We start from the raw sequence: 23884 nt of genomic DNA, 5'->3' as shown, positions 1-23884 counted from the left end.
GGGGGGCCTCCTGACTCCCAACCCTCTTCAAAACACACACACAAATGATGATTTGATTTGCATCACGCTACACACATCTAAAAACAACAAAACCGAATAGCAACACATCCACACAGGAGAAAGAACCATAAAAAAGCTGCATGCATACAATAAATAGAGCAAGGATGGGGTGATTAAGAGCGGGAGATAACGATAAGAAAGGAGCGCGTTAATGCAGGGATGAAGAGGACGAGCGAGCGCGCGGGATCAGCGGGCCAGAAAAGTCGAGCAGACGCTGCGGACGCGGATCCTCGGGTCGCGTCCAGCCGCCGACACCGGCTGGTGCGGAAGATGAGTGCTGCCGAAGGAGACGGTGGTGCCGGAGAGCGCGATGTCAGGCACGTCGCAGGTGACGCTGACGGGTCCACAGCTCTCCTCGAGCGCGCCCTTGCCATGGTCGTCCTTCTGTTTCTTCTTCTTCTCTTTTTTCTCCTCGGCCGGCGAGGTGGTGGTCGCGGACGTCTCCCCCGTCTCTCCTTCTTCATCATCATCAGAAGAAGAGGAGGAGGAAGAGGAGGAGGAGGGAGAGGGAGAGGGATGGATGAACCGGCAAATCAGCTTGCCGTCCACCTTGTCCAACCCGACGACGCCCAACCTCTCCCGATCCTGGGTCCCCACACCGCCGTCCATCGTAAGCTCCTCCGTGTCGTCTGTTGGCGGCTGCGGAATGGACCAGGCGACGTGGTTGTTCTTGGGGTCGAACTGGGCATGAGGGAGACTTTGGACGCTAGCCACGGGCTTACGGACCGGGTGGTCGCCAGCAAAGACGGTGGTTTCGATTTTCGTGTGGCAGAGACGGACGTGGGCGGCGTGATGGAGCGTGCGGAAAGCGGGAGAGGGCCGGTAAGTGATGACGAGCTCGGTCTTGTCGGGGAGACAGCGCCAACGGGGGACGACGATGAGGGGCACATGTTGCGGGGCCAGGTCGCGGACCAGGGATGGAGAGGCGTGGTCGAGGAAGACGCGGTACTTGAGCAGACACACGTCTTCTGAGACCGTCTGCGACGAGTCGGAGGGGAAGAGCGCCTGGAGCCGGGCCAGGTCCAGTCGGTACTCCCCCGTCGTGCCCGCAGCAGCCCCGTCGACTGCTGGCTCTTGCGTGGTAGGGCCGACGAGGTCGCGCGGATAGACCACTTTCTCCAGCCGATCCAGACCTGCGATCCTGAACGAAAACCCGTCCTTCGTGCTCTCCGGGGAAAGGACCCCACGCAGGGCGGAGGCGGGGATACAGACCTGGCCGATGATGAGAAGTTTGGTCACGACACCTTGGTGCATGAGCACGTTAAGCTTCTCGCTCACTGACAACAGCGTCCCATCAGAAAGCGCAGGGCCAGAGGTCACGACGACGCCGGGGGTATCCTCGAGTTGACGAGCAGAGCCCGCGGGCGAAAGGACGGAGCTGAGGGACATGCTCAAGAACGGGTTCTTGGACGAAGAGGGCCCGGCCAACGAGACGGCGGAAGACAAGCTATTGGATCTCGATCCGGGGCTCTGATTGTTGAGTTGGGGATGCGGGAAGGTGGCCGAGGGGGGATTACCGAGCGAGGAGGAGAGGGTCTCAGGGGACGAGTAGAGATGGCTGAAGCTCGTCGGCGCCGTCCGTGGTGTGTGCCCGGTTTGGTCGGATCCCGAGCGCTCGAAGCTGGCGGGCGAGGTGGGCAAGATCTCGAGCGGCTCGGTTGTCGCCGGATCGGGTCGCTCGGAGACGGTACCTCGGCGGACCAGGGAAGTGGCAGCAGGAACCGCGGGGACGGGAGAGGCATCGTACATCGTCACCCCGCGCCCATCAGCCCTGCGCCCGCGTAACGCGGCATTCGAACGCCGGGTCCCGCCGACCAAGCCTGGAATGGGACCGGTGGAGGACGAGGCAAGAGTGTTTTGCACCCGCTGGATCGCCGCCAGTCGGGCTGCTTCGTCGAGCGGCTGGGTGAAGTCCTGGCTGGCCGACGGCTTGATCGCGAACTGGTGTTTGCCTGCTGCTCCGGGGGTCGTATTACCGGCCCGATCGGGAACATCCGGCTGCTCCTGGACACTACAGCACGTGTGATATAGACAAAAGGCATTAGCTATGTGAGAAAAAACAAAAAAACGAGGAAGAGAGGGGGTGGGGGCTTACTTGGTTCGCGAGCTGTTGTTAGGATGGTGGTGACTAGAGCCCTCGGTCCTATCCAAAGACAAGACCTCAGTATCCGTGTCGGTTTCCCAAGGTGGACGGTCACGATGGACGGGGGGGATGGAGAAGCCTTCGCTATCGACTCGAGGGGCGGAGGTCTTGGCGGAGGCTTTAGCAGATGCGGGCTGATCCTTTGCGGTCCAATGACGGCTCGACTGGGAGAACTTCTTCTTGAGGAGGGGGCCTGATCCGGGCAAGAAATGGCCGAGCCGAGAGGAGCTCCATCCGGGCTTTTGGAGCGCAGCAGCAGTCTCGGGCGGTGTGGTGGTCGTGGGTGGAGAAATGGGGCCGGTGGAGGTGTCGCGACCCATCATGCTCGAACTCCTGCGTTGACGGGAGCGGTCTGTCGGCGTGGGCGAGCTTGTGGACTCGTTGAGCCGGCTGGCCGGGAGGTTCGTCTGGGACATCCGTCGGGCCTGGGGCTGCTTCAGACTTGCGGGCGTGCCGCCATTAGCACTGTTGTTATTGCTGGTGTTGCGGGAGAGCATGTTCGTCAGTCGGGTCCGCGAGAACAGTTTCTCGGCTATCGAGGGCCCGGAGGCAGCGGGCTTGGAGGTAGGTGTGGTACGCATATTCGAGCGCTGCGAACGGGCGAGATCGCCCGATGGACGGCTGCGGTTTGCAACCGAGAGAGACTCGCTAGCTGGATATATATATCAAAAAAGGATCAGTCAATTGAGGGCCGAAGTTAGTTATGCAGAGAAACTGACAGGGACGGCGTTGGACGTAAAGGGTGCGTGGGGGGAGGCCGTTTTGAGCATTGAGGGCAGGGGAGGTGGGGGTGGACCGGATGGGGACGGAGATGTTGGGGGCATTGAGCTTAGGGATTTCGGGATGGTTGGGATCGTAAGTAGGTTGTGCTGAGGATGAGGAGGAGGAGGAGGCAGCGGGTGGGACGGTGGGGGTGGTGAAGGCTGATGGACGCAGGGAGGGAGAGCGGGCGGATTGGCGGAGCTGTTCCTGATCGGTGTCGTTGGCCTCAGATGCGCGGCCTGGTGATGGTTGACGGGAGTGTAGCTCGAGGGTCGGCTGACGAGAGTGTAGCTCGAGGGTCGGCTGACGAGAATGAAGCTCGAGGGTCGGTTGGCGAGAGTGCAGTTCGATCGTCGGTTGCCGAGAGTGTGTCTCTGCGGTCGGATGGCGAGAATGACCGGGGGCAGGAGTGGGATTGTTGGGAGGATCATGGATGATGCTGTTGTTGCCGTTGATGAGGGCGAAGCGATGGATGTCTTCTTTGAGATCGAAGGCGAGCAGACTCATGGTCGATTTCTCGGAGATTTCCATCTGTTGGCGATGGTAGTCGGACTGGATGGTTTCGAACTTGGTGAGGGTTTCGAAGAGCTCGAGCAGTCGCTGTTGGTCGACTGCTTGGTAGGTCTTGAATGCCTGGGTGGACTGCTCGGTCCAGAGCTGTTTGGCTTGGTTGAAGATCTGTTGGTCTTCGGTCTGTCTGCTTTGGAGTGCTTGGATCTTGCGCGAGTTGGAGTTGGATGCGTTGAGTCGGAGGTTGGATCTGTTCAGCTTCTGTTCTGCCTCCTCGTAGGTCTTGACCAGTCTGGCCAGTTGTTCGTCTGTCGTCCTGAGTTGGGTCTGGTGGTCCTCGAACGACTTTCTGAGTGGTCCTTCGACCTGAGTCTGCAGCTGAGTCTGGTAGGCTGTGTGTGCGTCGATGGATCTGAGTAGTTCCTGTTGGAGGATCTTCCTGACCAGCTGGTGGCTATCCTGCTCGGGGCCATCGGCCTGCTGCTGTTCCTGGTCGTATCTGAATCGGCCTGATTCTGGGGATGGGTTGTTTGCAGGTTGCGTTTTTCTGGATAGTTTGGTGAGTGTTCTGCTGTAGTGTTCTTCGATGGTGATCCGTTCCCTGAGCTGTTCGAGCAGTTCCTCGTTGATGTTCCTGGCCTGTCTGAGTCTGTTGAGCAGTGTGTTGTGAGCCTGTCTGGGGTGGAGAGACTGTTGTTGTTTGAGTCAGTATGTTGATGCTGCTTGTGTGAGTGGTTTCCTGGCTCGGTCTGCATACCTTGAATGCGTTTGCGTAGACCAGCAGTTCTCCGTCTCCTTCGATCGCCATCGTGGTTCGTGGTGGGTGGAAGTCGCTTGGTTTGCCCCAATCGGGCTGTCCAGCTTTATAGGCTGCTGCGGGGCGCGGCCAGCTGCGGAGAAGTGACGTATGTATTCCTTGAGCCGGCGAAACACATTTCGCAATCATCTCTTCCAAACCTACCACACTACATACAAAATTGTCTTCGGCTGTTATCATCATCATCAGAATTAGAAAATTATTCTCCCAGTCCAAGGGGCAACTGACTCTGCTCCTCAGTGCGATTTTTTGTCTAGTTGTGCTCATTTCCATCTTTGCATCAGTGTTTAGGCCTTTCCTTCAGGTGTGCTCACTCCGCTTGATAAGCATGGCCATGGGCACAGGACAATAGAGGACCCAGAGTCCCAAAGCCTAGATCTGCCTGCAACATTTGGCTCAGCAATGGAGGACTTCCCATCAGTCTGGTGACTCAGATTTTTCCAGATTTCACACGGAAATCTGGGCTCAGTCATCCCAAATCCTAGATCTGCCTAGATTTCCCTGCAAAATCTGAGAAAATCTGGGTTTCCAGATCAAAATGAAGTCCTCCAATGTAAAACCGGATGGGTCTGAGCTGTTGACACAAACGGGTGGCCCCGGGCCGGGCTACCCGGCTCCCCGGCCGGGGATGGATGGTACCCGTGTACCGCACCGCTTTTTGCCAATGAGCACCCGGCACCGCCTGATGGGTGCGGGTGGTGCCAGACCGGTCCACATTCTCTACAGCCAGCAAAGTGTGGCTGGTTTGTTTGCAAAGCAAACTCCCTGCAGGGGTGACTTTTACCTTAGGAAGACAAACGGGGGTGATGAGCTTCCGCCCTTTTGATGGGAGAAAACTTCAAACTGCAATCACAAGCTTTCCTCACAAATTTGAGGATTTCCAGTCAGGGTTTCTTGAAGAGCTACATCAGCAATGAGTAGTTATGTTACCAATAATGGTAACATAACAGTTTTTTAGCCATTATTGTTACAGGTACTTGTAACAGCAGTGTGTTATGTTACTGCCCCAATGTCAGGGGAAGATACTAATGTTTGCTACATTATTAGCGCCTGCAGAGTGCCCGACAACAGATGAATATTGGGCTGGAGAGCCTCTTTTGGCCCGTTAGCGTGTTATCCAATGGATATAAACATGGATTAACGACCTCAAAAAATAGGCTGTTACATGACGTGTAAGGCCTGCAAAGACCCCGTTAAGAATAATGTAACAGGGCGCTGCGGGTAACAGGGGTAGTTATGTTACCCAAATTGCACAGATAAGGCCATGTAACATAACTACCCATCATTGGCTACATGATGCTGCCCATCCAACCTAAACTCAGAAGGAGTACATGTAATTTTGTAATGATTCTTATAAAATCACAGTTTGAACTTTTTTTACACTGGGACAAGTTGATCAAGCAGCCCAGGCATGCCACAACACGTCATATCAGGACAAAAACTGATGGTTTTCAAAATCATTATAAAAATAATGAGCAGTGATAAAAAATACTACAAACACCAAAACAATAACAAGAAGCAGCCCTTCATTGGGTGGATGTGTATAGCAAAGCAGCTACAGGGTGAGAAAGGCAAAATAGTAGCCCAAATTGAATAAAACTCAATGTGCAGGAATTTTGACATAGGGCATGGGCCTCCACTGGTGTGGAAAGCTCCGTTGCTTGCTCCCACTTCCTGCCTGTGCAGGCTTAGTTAAGCCCAAGGTTGTGGGTCTGTTGGGTTGGGCTGACATTGCAAGTTTTTCCCAGCAGCCGACCCCAACCTGGCCTGAACCCAGCCAGGTTCAGGTGGCCCATTGGCAGGCCCGCCCAATTGCCATCCCTATAGGACTATGGCAATGTGATAACAATGTGGGATCCAAATATAACCGTGAATATCCGGAGGTTTGCGAACCTGGGATCTTAGATATCTGGTGTGATCCGGGGTCCTTTATCAGATATCCTGGCTTGTCTATCGGATATCCCGCACGGGCTAAGGGTTGAAGTGACATTTCCTTGAGATTATCGCAGGGGTTAATTATTTGTTTGGGTCTTGGATGACGACCAGAGTAAATTTGGGCTCTATCAAGAGGTTCGCGTAGTGGTTGAGAAGAATTAGAAACACTATCCGGGATCAATCTATTGGCTCTTATTTTGCGAGGAGTGGCTGATCAGGAGGTACGAACCAGGGCTGATGAGCAATTCGTGCTGTTGAGTTCTGATTCTGAGAAACCTCAGTTGGTCCTACAAAGAGTGGGAAAAAATGGTCTACGTGAGCCAAGGAAGAATCATAAGAGAGAGAGAGGGGGAAGGACGGACGTCGAGTTCCATGCGATCGACAGAGCTTCCTACGGCGTCGACAATCTTGTAGGCTTCGGAGGCGTACCGACGGAGGACAACAGCACCGTCGTTACCCTGGAAGACGGGGCCGGAGGAGCGGATAACTACGCCGTCGCGATTGAGGATGATCACCCCACGCACGTTCCGGTGTTCGGAAAGCCGCTGTATCGTCGATTCAACTTCCGGCGGCCCGGCCACACTCGCCGTCGTCGTCACTGTCGCTGTCGTGCTCGGCGTCGTCTGAGATGGTCCCGCGCCCTCAGTCGTGCCCGGCTTGGCAGTTCCCATCGAACTCGGCGGCGTCGTCTGAGCCATCATGGTTGTGTAAAGGTGTAACCCGCGGGGTTCGGGACGGGGGATGAGGCTCATCCCGACGCCTGTATCCGAGTTGACCCGGGTAGACACCGAAACACCCGGGTGTTCTTCTTCTTTTTTTTGGGGGTCACCAGCGCCGCAAACTGCTCCTCAAACCCTCAGAACATCTGCCTGCAGCTACAGTACCATGAAGAGGAAGCAAAAACCAGCGCAACCTATGTACCCGCAAGCCAGCAACTCCAGAGCCTACTCCAAAAACTGTGATTGAATTCGACAGAGATAGCAAAGTCAAATAGATCAAAGTGTAGATCAAGAGATATCTGAAAGAAGACTCCGCGCAAAAATGTACAGCCATGTTAGAAAAGCTTGCAGTTGGGTAGGCCCAACTTTTGGGCTGCTGATTTCAGCCTCAAAGCCTGTATGGCTCCTGTATGTCAGGAATGCCATCAGAAGAAAAAAACTAGTTTCTTTGTTTTCCACTTTGGGGCCTCGAGGGCCCCACCATTGGATTCCTGGAGCAATTTTACCTCAATCCAGCCCTTCGCTGTTCATCCCTGCCTTGCCCTGACTTAACTAAGTCCCTCTCTATGTGGAGGGGGGGCGCCGTCCCGCAGGGACCCTCCAAAGGAGGGACTTATGTGCTATGTCGACCTCGTGGCCTGAGAGAATTTCAAAAATGCGGTTTTTTGATGTTTTGTAGCAGCATCAATTCTCATTGGGTGATTAGGTGTTGGGGGAAAAAAAGATGCAGAAGACCATGGAGAATCTTCCTACATATTTTTCAAATTTTTTGAAGCCTTGAGTGGCACTCAAATTACTTTTTTATGACCACCATCATGTCTACTTCATCCTTCATTACACATCTTGCACTGTACAGGATCCAAAACCAATGATATTACAAAGGGTATTGCAGATCAAAGAAAAGGGATGGGGGGAGATGGAAATAGTACATAGATGGGGACAGCTTGGGTGGTCCCAGAAATGAAAACTAGAAGGAAACTCATTATATTACTTGTCACTCCTGCAGTTCCCATCCCCTTGTATTGGAACCTGTTTTTCCTGAAGCGTCTCCTCATCCCCTTCTTTGTCATATTTTTAATCTCAACTCAAATTTTTATATAAAAATAGGGAGTTGAAAAATTGACTCCCAGAAATTAAATTATTGACTCCCAAATGGCATTTACGTTGCACGGACCGGGTCACGACGTCCACCCCCGGTCCGCGGGACCAAAAGTTGACCCGCGCGGATTTTGGGAGTTGTAAAATTAATTCCTCCCTTGAGAATGGGAGTCAAAAATTTAATTTTACAAAAATTCCACAAATCTAAGTTTCATGAAACCAATGATTCATGGAACCTAAGATCATGGGTTCTCCCTCCCCATTCCCCATCTTATTTCTAGGCTGGCGCGGGTCCCGCTAACCAGCCTAGAGCCAACAATTCAATATGAATTTCTCCAATTCAATGTGGAAAATCCACAAGGTTGGCGCGAGTCCCGCTAACCAACCTCAACCCCCTTTGCCCACAATGGCGGTTCCGGCGGCATAATGAAGCCAAAGCCCGGAACCGCGAGGAGCAATCCATATGCGCCGTAAGTCTCTATTTATAATTTTCCATTCCCTCTTTTTTTTCACTTCCCACGTGATCTCTCGGATTCAAAACACGTCGCACCCTAATCCTTGCCACCCCCCCCAAACGCCTCCCCCTCCAATTTTCTTCGAACTCACTGTATGATACTCCCTAGACGCCCAAACTCGCCTCTCGATACCCTCATCCAAACTTGGTCTCGATTACCCATCAAATCCGTTGCTCCTCCTTTCCGATTTCTCGCTACTTGCGGCCAATACTGTTGCCTACGGGCCAACAGCCTCACCAATTTGGTACTTCACCCACTCCTGTTCGTCATGACCTCCTATCTTTTACCATCCCCTCGCAACCGGGGTCCACAAGGAACCTTCCAGAATTACTTTTACCTAAATCTTTCCTGTACTGATCCCACAAGGGCCTGTCATTCAGGGGCGCAGTTGGACCGCGAGGAAACATTCCGATTCGTATCCGCCTTCGCGACCCTCAACGCCTTCCCAAGCTGGAGGCGTCGTCTCGCAGAAACGATTGTCGAACTCTCTTCGGTACGAGGTCCGCACGTGTGCATACAACGCGTTCATCTCCGGTAACTGACCCTCAACCTATCCCATTACTTGCTCTTCCACCCTTCCGTATTGTCACCCATTGTTTTTTGTGGACCTCTAGGCATGAATACCCGCCCACGTTGCCTGATATTGTCATTCCCGTGAGTTCTTAAGACCCTGACAACATCGCGCGCGACCAGCTCCGACATGTCACCGTCTACTGATCACATTCACTTCTCTTAACCGCTTCCCTATCGTCACCCTTACTTCTTAGTTCACCCCTTCCCTCAAGTATTCGCTACCATGGCCACCGTGTCCTTATCGTCCGTTACACCAGGCCCTGAAAAAACGGAGCAATAGGAGCTCCGCGAGCGAACATCGAACATTGCGCATGGCGACAACTGACCCTCGCCCAATTCTATTGTTTTCACTCGAACCCTTCTTTAGTGTTACCCGTGTTTCTCCGTGGACCCCATTCCTCACAACATGGCCCAATATTCTCCTTGGCCCGAGTGCCGTTGTCTTGAACTTCCCCAACCGCGATATCACTGCTTAGCTTGAACTTAAAACCTGCTCGCCTTCTCACATTCCCACCCCCCACTACCTGATCACACTCATCTTAATCTCCTGCCACCTGAAAACTTCCTCGTAGATTAGATCCACGCACATCGTCTCCCACCACCAAGTACCATTACCCCAATGTCGAACGTCCGACCTTCAAATCATCCGAGTATCGTATCCGGACATTTTGAAGCCTTGTCCGACGTAAGCACCCCACCATCTTCAACCTGACCGGATTGTGACTTACTTGTTCCCATCCTCAAAAGTCTGAAATAGACGTTGTCAGAGGAAACCAATACGGGCTCCTGACAACCGGGACCTTTTTCCAATGCGCAGGGGTTGGAGGCGATAAAGAGGTCGATTTCGAGGTCAAATTAATGGCCAATACGGCCGTCGCTAATGCACTTGAGCAAGGGATAATATATTCGATCACGGGTGCTCGGATGATCGCTCTTAACGACGGGAGTCCTCCTACCGTGACTTACACACAGGATTCCATCATGCGAATTGGCAAAGCGACTGATTTGAACCTCGATTTCACGAATAAGACGGGTATTGTCGGCCTAGGCGTAATTGTTGAACGTGCTGAAGTTCCCAGCCCGAACCCTGGAGAGGAAGATCAACTCGAAGTCATTGTCTCTCACAATGATTGGGATCCTGTTGTAAGTCAGATTTTCATTTCAAGTCGACGCTTGGTACTAATACCCAGTCTAGGCACGCTCCCACCGAGCTTTTCTTTCGAAGTATATAGTCCCAGCTACTCGCAACATGGTGAAAACCCATGTCCTTTACACTGTGGGACGGGAAATGTCGATCGTTGGATCTTTGGTCGATTGGGATATCAAGGCAAAGATGCCCATCATTCTTGTGCGTCGAGTTGATACTGTCTGTTCCATATCTTAATACTAATTGTTCGGGAATTAATTCTAGGTTGGTGGCGTGAGTGTTACGAGTGGTCATCAGTCAAAGGGTAGCAATGGCAAATTAGGGGTAGGACCCTCGACTCCAGCCTCGCGTGGAAGGAAGTTGTTAGTTTAATTCATCATTCAAGATCGGATTAGTTCTGACCATGATTATCCCACCAGTATCACCTTCAAGAAAGACTCAGAATCTTCTCCAACCCCCTGCGCATCTCAATCTGGCACCACTGGGCTGCTACACACTCCGATCTCTCGCAAAGGAAAAGAAAAAGCATCCCCCAACGAGGTCCAAGGTGCCAATGATGAAAACCACGACAACCATGACGAAGACGAGGTCGAAGAAGATGACTATCCGCTCCTCAAGAGGAAAGGGCCAGGCCGCCCACGCAAGCAACCCCCAACCGAGGGAAGTAAAAAGTCTAAAAATGAATGATTCACCGGGCCACCGACGGCAGCAAACCCCAACAGAGAGAACTAAAAGTTCGAAGATCAATAGTCCATTTGCCCGAATTCTTGCGCCCGTGAGCCGAAGATCGAACCCTCCGGGGCCATTTTCTTACTTTGTACGGATCCATTTTCCCTTCATTGCTCATTTTTTTGTCGTGTCGCATAGTTCAAAAATCAACATAAAAATCTTATCATAAAGAGCCACAGTTAATAGAAAAAAATTTAGAATAGTCTTGTAAAAAAAAAAGCGGGCCAAATTGTAGATATTGTTAGTTAGATGAGAGCCAAATAATAACAACCGTACTTTTTGCCCGCGCCTCACAACCAGGACCAAACATGTCAATGCGAGTCCGGTCATTCGAGTTGGATAGGCCCCAATACCCTTGCTAGCGATTTGCCCGCTATTAGTTGTCCTTCATGAGCTAGGATTCTTAGATCTACTGGGCCAACTGGATTCGCTTGAGTGTCACGACCTGAAGGCCCATTCATCATCAAATGACTGGTCCAGCCACATTCGCCTTACCGTCATGCACGTTCAGGGCCTCTTGGTGTTGGTTTGATACCAGTTGTGGGGGCCAGTTGACATTGCGATTTCAACATTCAACCTTCATTGAGACATTCTCGGGACTAATTCTGCCAAGTTACTCGAGTGGTTGGTGCGTAACACGATTGACCAGTTCATAGTCCTCACTCTCCTCACTAGGAACATTCTCCGTAAATTGTGTGTGAGTCTTCTAGCGATAAATTTTTGGACAGCCCTCTTCGTTGTTGCCTTATATTTGTTGAATTGTCAGATAATCATTAACTATCGGGCCTCATCTCGTCAACATCTTATCACATCTCTATCCCCAGTTACGATGCCGTTCAAGTTCAAGGCTATTACCCGTGAATGTGACAACAACGAGAATTACATATTGAACCAAGTCCTATTTACGATTCCCCACTCGCTTGGAAGGTGCATAATCATCTGTATAGGTTGTGGTGCCCTTCACTTCAATGAAGAATCGACGAAACTCGACCGTGGGAAGACGGAGAAAGACTTCACGATGTGCTGTCAGAAATCGCAGGTCATATTGCCCATGATGGATCCAGCTGCCCCTGAAACGCCTCCGATACTCGAACAGTTGTTCTCAGGAACAGACGAGAGTATGTAACACATTTGACAAAAAGGGATGTTAACTTCTTGGCTGACTATTCTTTAGGAGCTATCAACTTTCAGGCTCTTATCAGACTTTACAATAACTGCATTAGCTTCACGTCGCTGGGAGCTAATGTCGACAAAACCGTCCGCGGTCAACTAGGCATCGATGTTTTCCGAATCTCGGGCGGTCTGAGCCACCTGATTCCAAGTGTCGAGCCCCTCAATCGTTCCAACCCAGGCTATGCACAAATTTACGTCATCGGGAATGGCGGACAAGAAGAAACCCGGCTGCGAATCGAGAAAGCCTCTGGCAGACGAAACCCAATTGGTGCCAAATTCGTCATGCAGGAAGACATAGTGTCAGATTTGATGAAGGTTATGTATTCATATAACCCATACGCGAAAGTTTACAAGAGTGCTAGAACCGTCTTGAAAAACTCACCGTCAAAGACGCTTGCCCTAACGACGATTCATAAACCGGGGACGAACCCGAAGCGTTACAATCTTCCAAGTCCGGAAGAAGTTGCGATCGTTGTCGAAGGGGGAGGTGAAATTAACAAGACCCGTCATATTCAATTGAGGCGGAAAGACGGACGATTAGAGCATATCTCCGATTTACATTCATCTTATTTCCCTCTTCGATACCCCCTATTCTTCCCTTACGGATCCCAACAGTGGGATAACGTATATGTTTGTACAACCTCTCGAAGTGAGTCCTTTTCTCGGATCAGAACAATGACATTGTCTTAATAGTGGTGCTTTCGAAATAGAAACGAATAGACGCGTCAAGTCATTGGAATGGTTTGCATTCCTCCTGTTTGCAAGAGTTGGTCGATACTCGATCATTCTCCATGGCCGTACGCTTTTTCAGGAATTTGTCGTGGATATGTACGTATGCGTAGAAGGCTCCCGTCTTAATTTCATTCGAAACCATCAACTCGCCTTGAAAGCAAATCAATACCAGTCCCTTATGACATCCATTGAGAACTTCGAGGTCCCTGAGGGCCGGCGAGTCATACTCCCCTCGACTTTTATCGGCAGCCCGAGGGCGATGGACCAATTGTACCAAGACTCGATGGCCATCGTAAGGAAATATGGCCCACCGTCACTTTTCATCACCATGACTGCTAATCCAAAGTGGAAAGATATAACCGACGAAATCGGACTCCTGGCGTCCGCGGCTGACCATCCTGTGTTTGTCGACCGTGTGTTCAAATTGAAAGTCGACGCACTAATTGAAGAAGTTATCGATTACGGAAGGTTGGGAGCGGTAATTTCATACGTGGGGGTCATTGAATTCCAGAAACGGGGCCTTCCCCATCTCCACTTAATGGTCACACTGAGGGAAGAAGATAGGCTGGACACCCCCGAGAAGATTGATTTTCTCGTCTGCGCCGAGGTGCCTGACCCACTGAGTGAGCCCAAGCTCTACGATATTGTCTCCAGGCTAATGATCCACGGCCCTTGTCCCGGACGCCCGTGTTGGTCGAAGAAAGGCTGTTCTTTGGGTTATCCAAAACCACTCACACCAAGGACAATCACAATCAGTGGGGCGTACCCAGTATATCGGCGTAGGGTGACTGATTTTGTTGTTGCAAAAAACAAACAAATCTTCAACAGCTCTAATGTTGTTCCTTATAACAAATACCTTTCGTTGAAGTTCGACTGTCACATTAACGTCGAAATACCGGTGGACTCTACTGCGGTGAAATATCTCTACAAGTATATCACAAAGGGACATGACCGGTCGTCTATGGAGATAAGGGATAATGACGAGACTAAAGCATTTATTGACGCGAGATTCATTAGCGCACCAGAAGGTACGCAGTTTGTCTAATGTGTTTAGTGGGACTTTGGCTGACACATAAAATTAGCCGCATGGCGTTTACTCAAGTTTCCCCTTTCTTTTCGGTGGCCCCCAGTCACGCGCCTCTCAATACACGATGTGGATGAACAAATGATATATTTCAGGGACGGAGGAGAGATAGCGGACAAATTGAAATTTCAAGAACCTGAAAAGACGAATTTATTGGCTTTTTTCGACCTCAACCAGACTGACGCTGTTGGGGCCGAAGGGCGAAAAGCGCGAACCTTGTTGTATGAAGAAATACCGGAGTATTTCACGTGGAGCAAGGTGGATAAGGTCTGGACGCCGAGAAAAAACAAGACGATTTCAGTTGGGAGGATCTTCAGCGTGTCGTTTCGGGCGGGGGAAAAGTTTTACTTACGCACTCTCCTCTCCCACCAAAGAGGGCCCTTGTCCCACGAAGATCTCAGAACTGTTGATGGGGTTCTCGCGGCGTCTTACCAAGATGCCTGCAACCTGCTCGGGTTGTTGATCAATGACTATCTGTATGATAAAGCTCTTGAGGAAGCATCTATATATCAGAGTGGTAATGCCTTACAACACTTCTTCGCACTCATGCTGGTAAACTCGCCACCTTCGAACCCAACAAGCCTGTACTATAAGCATTGGGATTCGATGACTGACGACCTGTTGAGATTGGATCGAGGGGATCGTAACGCGATTCCTTTAAGCCGGTCAAGAAGGAGGGTCTTTGGTTTGTTTAAACTATCAATCATGCCAGGAAAAATGAATTCGACTCTGGCGGATGCCGGGATGATAGTGTCGTCGACGGATCAACGCAAGATGAAACAGTTCGACGAGATACCAGGGGAACTCGAGTCTCTCGCGGCTGTAGCAATTCGCCTCGACCACTCAGAAGGCCTTTTCAATCAACAAAAATCCCAATTTTTTCGCAAGATCAGAACCGCGGTCAAGGCTAAGAAGGCGAGTTTGTTTTACTTGGACGGCCCCGGAGGCACCGGCAAGACATTTTTGTTGAATGCGATCATCGACCTATGTCGCCTCATGGGAAAACGGTCCGTCGTGGCAGCGTCGTCTGGAGTAGCTGCTCTCTTGCTGAAGGGAGGTCAAACCTCTCACTCTGTGTTCAAGATACCAATCAATCTCAAGCCAGAATTAGAGTGCAGTTTTGAGCCTAACCATAAGTTAGGCAAGGATTTAAGCACTACGGATTTAATCATATGGGATGAAATCGTGACGATTCACAAGTACGCAATTGAAGCCGTTGACAGATCATTGAGGCGTTGTTGCCGCTCTGATTTGCCGTTCGGGGGGAAAGTAGTAATTTTTTCAGGCGATTTCAGGCAAATCCTCCCAGTCGTCAAATTTGACAAATTTCCGCCGTCCTATGACGCAACGATAAGGTCTTCTCCCCTTTGGGGCCAACTGGAGCAGTTCAAACTCGTGCAGAACATGCGAATCGCGGCGAACTCAACGGTACCTGAGGACGCCGAGAAGAATCGTCAATTTGCATCTTCGCTGCTCAGCTTAGGTGAAGGTATTGGTCAAACAGAAGACTACCACGTTGTCAAAGTCTCTGAAATCAATATAACTCACGCGGCGAGCGAGGCGCAAGGCAACAAGACGGTCGTGGATTTTGTCTACGGTGATGTGACTTCAAGGCATAACTTCAGCGTGGATACTAACCTGCCTTACCTAGCGGAGCGCTGTATCTTGGCACCCTTGAATGCCGACGTTCGCAAGTTGAACCGTGAAGTGGCACTGAGACTTGCCGGGCCGTTTGTTAGGGCAACATCGATTGATATGCCAGATCCCGAAGGAGTTGACAGTTTGCCGGAGGAAGTACTCAACAAGATGAGCATACCTAGCTTCCCCAAACATATCATCGACTTGAAGGTGGGAATGCCGGTATTAGTCATGCAAAACATGGACATTTCCGCGGGGATATGTAATGGCACTCGTCTCATATTGACTAGGATTGGGACAGGATCAATAGAGGGTGTCTTGATGTCCGGGCCATTCAAAGGACAGAAGGTGATGTTGCCGAAAATCAAACTCCATCACAAGGGGAGTCAGAAGTCGGGATTGAGTTTTTTCAGACATCAATTTCCCATAACTCCGGCCTACGCAATGTCAATTAATAAGTCGCAAGGTCAGACACTCGCGCGAGTGGGTGTCATGTTAAAGCATTCATGTTTCGCACATGGTCAATTATACGTTGCGTTGTCCAGAGTGACACATAAGGACAATTTGATCGTGTGTAAGCTTGACAGGAAGGAAGGCCTTGTGAATGTTTTTCACAAGTCTATTTTTGGTGAGTGCGATCTTAATTCTTTGCGAAGAGATGAATGCAGCTAAGTCAGGTCGTACGCTAGGCTCACCTGTAGGTCACAATGGGAGGCGGCGTACTTGAAATCTCACATGTTGGGGCCGTCTGTGGATGAAAGAGTCGCACTCTTGTTAGCAATTGCTATTTTCTTTCACTTTGTTGCATTGTTCCTATATTCCTCCATTAATCTCCGGAATTGTTTTATTTTTTAATTAAAATTCTTATCTTCGGAACACTACAATTTGTACTTGTGTAATTGCTTTGTTTGATTTTCTTGCGACTGATATGGAAGACTCAATAGAGCTGGAGCACAGTTGCGCGTGAGGTGTCATTGGGTGATGATCGGGTCAATATCATCTGGTGTTGCACATTACTCAAATTGAATGAAACAAAAACTGTAGGCACAAGTTGGAATGGGAAGGGGAATCAGAAAACATGGTGATTTTGTACGGAAAGCTCAGGTATGGAGCGGTCATGTGAGAAAAACAATTCGGAGATAAGCAAATCGAAGGCAATGCACGAGAAATCGCGTGTCGTACTTCTTGTGGCGTAGTTGATGTGAAAGTCTTTCGGGGAGGGTTGTTGGGTGCTTTGACCCGTAGCTCGGACTTGTCAAAGTGGGGGGTTCTGCTTTATCATATGGCGAATGTGGTAAAGTTGATGAGTTGAACCGCGGTAGATAGGGTTGGTGTAAATGTCTGTGGGTATCTCGATTGTAGAGGTCGCTTCAGATTGGTCTTCGGGTGATTGGCTACAGATAGGCGGGGGATTCAGTCTGTGAGATCTATGACGGATCGGATAGGACCGTTAGAGAATAATGGGGGTAGCCCAACGTAGCCTGACGTGACCTGAGGAAGATGTCAGTTATGTGAACTGTTGGGGTTTGGTTGTGGCTCACTTTGATTATTAGAAGCCCCGTAATCGCACATCGGTCGGTTAAGGTGCCTTTGAGTTGAACTTTTACCCCAGGTTTGAGTGGTATGATATCGGAAGGAAGGGCAGACGTTCCTTCTATGATGTATTTGGCGTAGAAATTTGCGCCGGAATAGGCCTATGAGTCGACGGCGTCAGTAATCGTCTTAAAATTTGAGATATGACACTAACGTTAGTTTGGTGCTCAATGATGAGCTCTAGATATGGAAGGGATGAGGTTTGGGTGGTGTTGTCCGAGTGATTTGGTGGGAGGGTAACTTGTCGGATAGTCCCGGTGCCTTCCATTGTAATTTTTGCGGGAGAGGCTTGAGCTTGTGTGTGGCGTTTCCAAGTGACTCGTTGGGGATGATAGTAGAATTGTTGGTTGCCGTTTCGGTCGGTTAGGGCGACTTGACCTTCAAGGCGGTAAATCTCGCCGTCTTCGAGTTGTTGTCGTGTGGTATCAAGAGGGGCTAATGTGATGGATGCCCGTGGAAATTTCGCTGGGACGGTAGGTGAGGTGAGAAATGAGGATCGGGTGAGCTGTGCTTCAAAGGGATTGGATTGATACTCAAAAACCTGGAATAGTTCGTTAGCGACGGGCTTAAGTGCTGCGGGAAGGGGCCTTACAGATGATATCGCGGTGAACTTTCCACAAAACGTCAAGGTGTCGCGAGTGGGGAGACTTTCGAGCCAAGTGACTGGCCATATCATGATGATTGGGATTAGATTTGTTAGTGTTGGGTATAGTTGGCAGCTGATTGGCGAGGGAAATTGGTCGAATTGATGGGGGGCGAGGGGGGGAGGAGTTGGCCGTCCGCGTAGTTATGCCTTGGCCCATCGTGTGGTCGGAGGGAGTGGATGAATAGTTGCGGTGATGGTCGTGCGGGTCCAGTATACCGGGGCCTGTGGTGCTCTCAGGGTTTGGTGGCGATCAGTATTGGTCGGGTGGGTCGTTGCCTTCGAGCTGCTGGTCGAGGTTTGGCTGAGGGTAGTACGGAGACAGCTGGGGTGTGCGAGGGGGGGATTGAGTGCGGGGGTGGGGGGGTGGCAGGGGGGGAGTGGGCGCCGGGGGGGCCTGGTGAGGCGTACGGAGGCCCGCGCGGGGAACCAGCGACGAGCGGCGGCGCAGCCGCCTTGAAAGTCTAGTATACAAATAAATTCATATCTCCTCAGTGGGGCACCCAAACCCCCCAAAAATTTTACAGCGGGCAGAATGCCCTCTTAACAGCATATGACGAGCTTCACGGCATTAGCACACCCCATAATAGGCATGTGCGGTTGGGGGTCAAATTTGGCTGATTTCCTACTAAGGAAATACACCAAAGCCTTAGATACAGTGCCCCAAAGTGCACCAAACTTTTACAGTGGGAAGAATACCCTATTAAAAGCATATGATGAGCTTCACGGCATTAGCACACCCCATAATAGGCATGTGCGGTTGGGGGTCAAATTTGGCCAATTTCCTGCTCAAGAAATCCACTGAAACCTTAGCTACAGTGCCCCAAAGTGCACCAAAATTTTAGCTCATAAATTTTATTACTCTCCACCCAAACTTTTAGCATAAAGGCAGTAACTCAAGCACATGAAATAAATTAGAGGCAGCTGGGGCTTTTGGCCCCGCCGCAGACATCAGTCCCTCCGCCACAGATAATAGTGCAACCGCCACAGTTAATAGTGCTTCCAACAAATTTGCCACAGTTTTTAGTCCCTTTGACACAGCTAATAGTGCCTACACCTCAGTTATTAGTTCCCCTGCCACAGTTATAGTCCCCCCGCCACAGTTAAGAATCCCTCCGCCGCCACAGATAATAGTGCAACCGCCACTGCTAATAGTGTTTCTGCCAAATTTGCCACAGCTTTTAGTACCTTTGACACATTCAATAGTGCCTACACCTCAGTTGTTAGTCCCTCCATCACAATGACCATAATTTTCCATGTGATGTTTTCCTCAAACGGTTTTGCAAGTTATGTTTTCAAATGGCAAATCTCTCATGTTATGTTTTCCTTGAAGCTCATCATATGCTTTCAAGAGGTTATTCTTCCCACTGTAAAAGTTTGGTGCACTTTGGGGCAGTGTAGCTAAGGATTTGGTGGATTTCCTTAGTAGGAAATTGGCCAAATTTGACCCCCAACCGCACATGCCTATTATGGGGTGTGCTAATGCCGTGAAGCTCGTCATATGCTGTTAAGAGGGCATTCTGCCCACTGTAAAATTTCTGGGGGGTTTGGGTGCCCCACTGAGGAGATATGAATTTATTTGTGTATTTGTGGAATTTTTGACTCCCATTCTTGAAGGAGGAATTAATTTTCCGACTCCCAAAATCCGCGCGGGTCAACTTTTGGTCCCGCGGACCGGGGGTGGACGTTGTGACCCGGTCCGTGCGACGTAAATGCCATTTGGGAGTCAATAATTTAATTTCCAAGAGTTGATTTTTCAACTCCCTAAAAATATTTGTAAAAATTGAATAAAAGGCAAATAATTGTTGTATCCCAGCATACTACGCACAGACAACGCTATTACATCGCGCCAAAAACTCAGCTTTTTAGAGGATTGACAAAAGTGAAAAAAGGTGCACGTACATGATATCACTTTGTATAAGATCTGCCAATTGCGCACCGGCTTTGTTGTTTAGTGATTTGCTCCGAACCTAGCAAATCATATTTTGCAATGTTTTCAAAAAATAAAATAAGCATGAAGAAGAGGAGGTAATGGTCCCAAACTGTACCAGAAGAAAGACAAGATGTAGAACTATTATAAATTGAATTTTTGAACTGGGAGAAAATAATCTAGGTTGAGTTCTGGGAACTCAAAGTTGAGTACCTCCAAAACTTTTCTTGTAATTTTCAAGGTATTTGTGAAAGAATTGTTTCATCTTGGTCTTATTCTTGGAATTTTCAAGGTATTTGTGGAGAGCAAGGAGGTTCTGTCTCCAGGCGGAGACATAGTCTTGTCCAAAGCTGAATGTACGCTCCACATTGACTGTGGTTGCTACATATAAACAGTGATTGATCAGCAAGCAAGTTTTTTTTGATACTTGATTGCAATTTCACCTGGGCAGAACGTGACATCCAGGGCCATCTGCAAGAGGCCATTGTGAGTATTTCTGTTTCTCTTCTGCTTGCTCCACCAAGCAAGGCCGTTTCCAATGGAGATTCAGCCAATCTGGCTACAGCAGCTGCGCCTAACCCTTCCAAAACACCAGTTGGCTGGAGGGAGAGTGGATAGTCCACTTGGTCAGTGAACATAAAATGAGGCTTAAACTTACCTTTGCCAGTGCTTTCTTTGGTGGTTTTGGGGCTGAAGCCAATTGCTAGGCTTGTGCCATGTATTGTGAATCTTGAAATTTAGATCAATAACCTTGTAGATCCACACCTGAGGCCATTTGGCCAGCTTAAAATATTTGTCTTTGAAAGATGGATGGTGGACTGGAAGCTCAGACAAAATTCTGTCATTAGTTCAAAATCTAATCAGGTAAAACAGTCATGGATTAGGTTGGAGTCAGTTGGTGAGTAATACTTTTTTTTGATCCCAAGCCCCGCACAACAACCATTGTGTAAAGCAGGAGGGTATTTTCCATCCTGATTTGCAATCACTGTGGAAAGACCTGCAGTGATTTGATCAATCATCACCACAATTTCCAAAACAAAAGCCAAGGAACCTATTAAATATTCTTCAAGTTGAATTTATGTTGAGTTCCAGCAAGCTGGGATGTTGGGTTTGATGTTGTGCAGTTTCTTGCATTGATTTTCTTGGAAAATCTTGATGATGTTTTCCCAGACCTCCTCCTCTCTATCTTCCTGTTCATAGCCAATCCCCTCTCTATTTTCTCTCAGAGCTTGTCTCCCATTTCTTTTATCTCTTCAATAACACAACCAGCATGGACAACTTGCCTGTTCTTAGGAATTTATCAATTTCTCTATCTCTCTTATCATTTGGTCTCAACTTATGTAGCATATTGTGCATAGCCGCAGTCAGTCTTACTCATAGCAATTTATCTTGGTTGTACAAATTCTTACAGTACAATATTGCTGTTGAGGAACAGGTTAGTTGGGTTCAATGTTCAAATGATGGTGTCAATGGCTTCAATAAATGACCATTAATAGTGTGCTCAGAAACCATGTCACCCTCTGTGGAAAGAAATGCTTAGAGAGGGACAGGGCCTTTCAGTGGTCAAGCTATGTCATAACATATCTGCGCAGGGTGAGCTGCACAGGAATAATGACCAACACAGAATTGGAATTTTAAATCTAGTTCTGTGTGATGTCTTGACAGCCTCCATGATGTATTTGGTTGAGGATTGCTGGTAGAGAATATGTAAAGGAGGCTGGACAATGATGATAACAATGATGGTCATGAAAGTCAAGACAAATAGGTACGTAAAGGAAAACAAATAGTAACTCTACCGCTCCTGAGAAACAAACAGGATAAGTGACTGTATCATACCCGTAATCCATTCGCGAAATGTACAAAGAAGTTGAGGGAGGATCAAGTGGAAGAGAACAGGAATTGGTCACTCAAAGGAGAATATGAGTTTGGGTAAGATGAAAGGAGTGGACAGCATCCTCCAGAGCCCAAGCTGATTAGCATGATCAAACATTTTGTGTTTGTCAAAGGCCAGTCCCTCAAGCCAGGCCTCGATCATGGGTGCGCCGAAGAATATCAGCCAGGAAAAGGTCCATATCCTACCCAAGGGCCCGTCGACAAGCTTGCCCGAGAGGCTCTTGAATCCGTTCTCGAGACATATCGCGACGGCTTGGCTGAGGAAAAAGGTCAAGGTCCTCAGACGTCGATCAAATGAACCTGCATTGCACCATATCCCTTTATCACAGGATTGTTCCGGAAAGAAAATTGCAGGCAGGAATGAATATTGGATTTGGGTAAAAAAAAAAGAGAGAGATAGAGAGCTGACCAGCTTCATGGAGGATTGCAGAGACCCCAAACGCGCCGATGATTCCGCTGAGTCGGAGCAGCTTGGGGTGCGGTTTGCGTGATGCAAAAGTCCATCGGACGAGGGAAGTGAGGGGGATCGCGCCGGCTTCGACGAAGAGGTCCTGAAGCATAGTGTGCCAATGATTGCGCCAAAAGGCAGAGAGGCTGGCGGCCTCGAGGGGCGATTTTGTGAACCAGACCGGGCAGGTTTCTTCGAGATCGACCCGGCTGAGGTCGGCATCCGAGAACAGGTTTCGGTAGGCTCTCGAGTGGTGGGATAAGAGCCGGTGGACGGCCTTGGATACGAAGGCCGCGATGCGGACCAGACAGCCGACCAGGTCGATCCCCGTCCAGATGAACACCCCCCATACTACCGCGCTGGTCTGCGTCTGGTATCGGCTCAGAATCGGGAACCGCCCGACGAGCGCGTCGTCGTGCACGCCTTTCCAACAGTACAATCCTAGCACGCCAACGGTGTTCAGGACCAGCATCCGGCGGACGGTGGATAGAAGGAAGGCCAGGTCGGCGCGAATCGTATGCCTACTCCCGCCGGTCACCAGCTTCACTTGTTTGGATGGATTCGAACTTGCCCTGGTTGGAAAGAACAAAGCTGAACTGACTCGGTTCGTAGACAGTCGGTGAGGATGGTACTGACTTGATGACTAGAAAGACCGCCCGGAAGAGGATGGTTGGGAGGGAGTCGGCATGCGGGCCTGGCGACGCGTGCAACTTGGCGGCCCGTGCCGGGCTTGGCTGGTTGAAGGCGAGCAGGATAGCCTTGAGGGTGTCTGGGGTGAGCATGCATCCTGGGTTGGCCTGGAATGGCCGGACGAACTCCGAGTCCTGTCTCCGCAGGCAGCGGTTGACGAAGAGCAGGCCCAGCGTGAGCGGCAGTAAGCTTATCCTTGTCCAGCGCATCCGTCGGCTGTCGAGATGCACGGGCTGGGTCCATACCAACTGGAGCAGAATGGCTTGGATGAATAGGACGAAGAGATGAGAGCTAGTTCTGAGCCACTGCATCATTGGGTCCTCAATGTTAAGAACATGAAAAAATTATTATTACTCTTCCCTAAACACCTTCTTTGAGAGGCTCAAATATGGAAATATGGATATGGCAAATAGAAAGAAGACAAATGCGAGAAAGGAAGGGCATGGGAAACCAGATGAATTGCCGAGTCTGCCATGAGCGAGGGAAGCAAACAGTTAAAACTAAATTAGTCCCAGACTTGTGCGCTGTTGGGCCATTTTAGGGAGCCTAGTACATATCGTCTCAAGATTCTAGCTTGCAGGTCCAGTTGTTTTTCATTCTCTGTTGTTGCTCATTGTCCTCTGTTGCGCTTCATTCTGTTTGTTGTCTCCCAGTTACTTCATTCATCTCACATACATCATTGTGGCAGAGATATACAAGCCAAGCTGTTGTCTTGATGAAAAAAGGAGCCAATGGAACAATCCTTGAGGCCCATTTGCTTTCTGTCTGGCCAAGGCGTTTCCTGCATACCTTTAAACTGGCTGACAGGGTTTTGAAATTGCCTTGAGGACAACTGCGTTCACGAGGTGACACTTTGAAGACCACGAGTGGGTTAGTGAAGCTCGAGCGTAAGCACCTTTCAGCCATGCAAGCTAGCAGCTGCCAGCCCGAGCTTAGCCAAGTCCCTCGATCGGAGGCCCGCGAGCGCTGTCGCGAAGCGACCCTCCGAAGGAGGGACTTATGCCCTACCTCGCAAAACAGTAGGCAGCAGAAATCCCATTTGGCTGAGGAAA

The 23884-nt window shown here is 49.8% G+C and overlaps 3 protein-coding genes across 3 annotated transcripts; all 3 read right to left on the bottom strand.

Annotated features, from left to right (window-relative positions):
- Nucleotides 1–246: 246 nt before the first annotated feature.
- PtA15_11A317 (uncharacterized protein) lies at nucleotides 247–4283 on the bottom strand (the record flags this gene model as incomplete). Its single annotated transcript, XM_053161213.1, has 7 exons — nucleotides 247–426; nucleotides 610–2071; nucleotides 2156–2855; nucleotides 2923–3682; nucleotides 3764–3820; nucleotides 3920–4165; nucleotides 4233–4283. 7 exons carry the CDS (start codon nucleotides 4281–4283, stop codon nucleotides 247–249), a joined length of 3456 nt encoding a protein of 1151 aa, XP_053025182.1.
- A 2025-nt stretch (nucleotides 4284–6308) lies between these two features.
- PtA15_11A316 (uncharacterized protein) lies at nucleotides 6309–6928 on the bottom strand (the record flags this gene model as incomplete). Its single annotated transcript, XM_053161212.1, has 3 exons — nucleotides 6309–6352; nucleotides 6457–6514; nucleotides 6590–6928. The coding sequence occupies 3 exons, from the start codon at nucleotides 6926–6928 to the stop codon at nucleotides 6309–6311; spliced, it is 441 nt and encodes a 146-aa protein (XP_053025181.1).
- Nucleotides 6929–21704: 14776 nt separating this feature from the next.
- Nucleotides 21705–23146, bottom strand: PtA15_11A315 (uncharacterized protein; the record flags this gene model as incomplete). Its single annotated transcript, XM_053161211.1, has 3 exons — nucleotides 21705–22012; nucleotides 22104–22714; nucleotides 22779–23146. 3 exons carry the CDS (start codon nucleotides 23144–23146, stop codon nucleotides 21705–21707), a joined length of 1287 nt encoding a protein of 428 aa, XP_053025180.1.
- Between the last annotated feature and the right edge of the window lie 738 nt (nucleotides 23147–23884).

Source organism: Puccinia triticina, chromosome 11A, assembly GCF_026914185.1.
Source record: "Puccinia triticina chromosome 11A, complete sequence".
In the NCBI taxonomy this organism is placed as follows: domain Eukaryota; kingdom Fungi; phylum Basidiomycota; class Pucciniomycetes; order Pucciniales; family Pucciniaceae; genus Puccinia; species Puccinia triticina.
The sequence above is the reverse complement of the archived record's forward strand: the minus strand, read 5'-3'. Positions and strand labels throughout refer to the sequence as shown.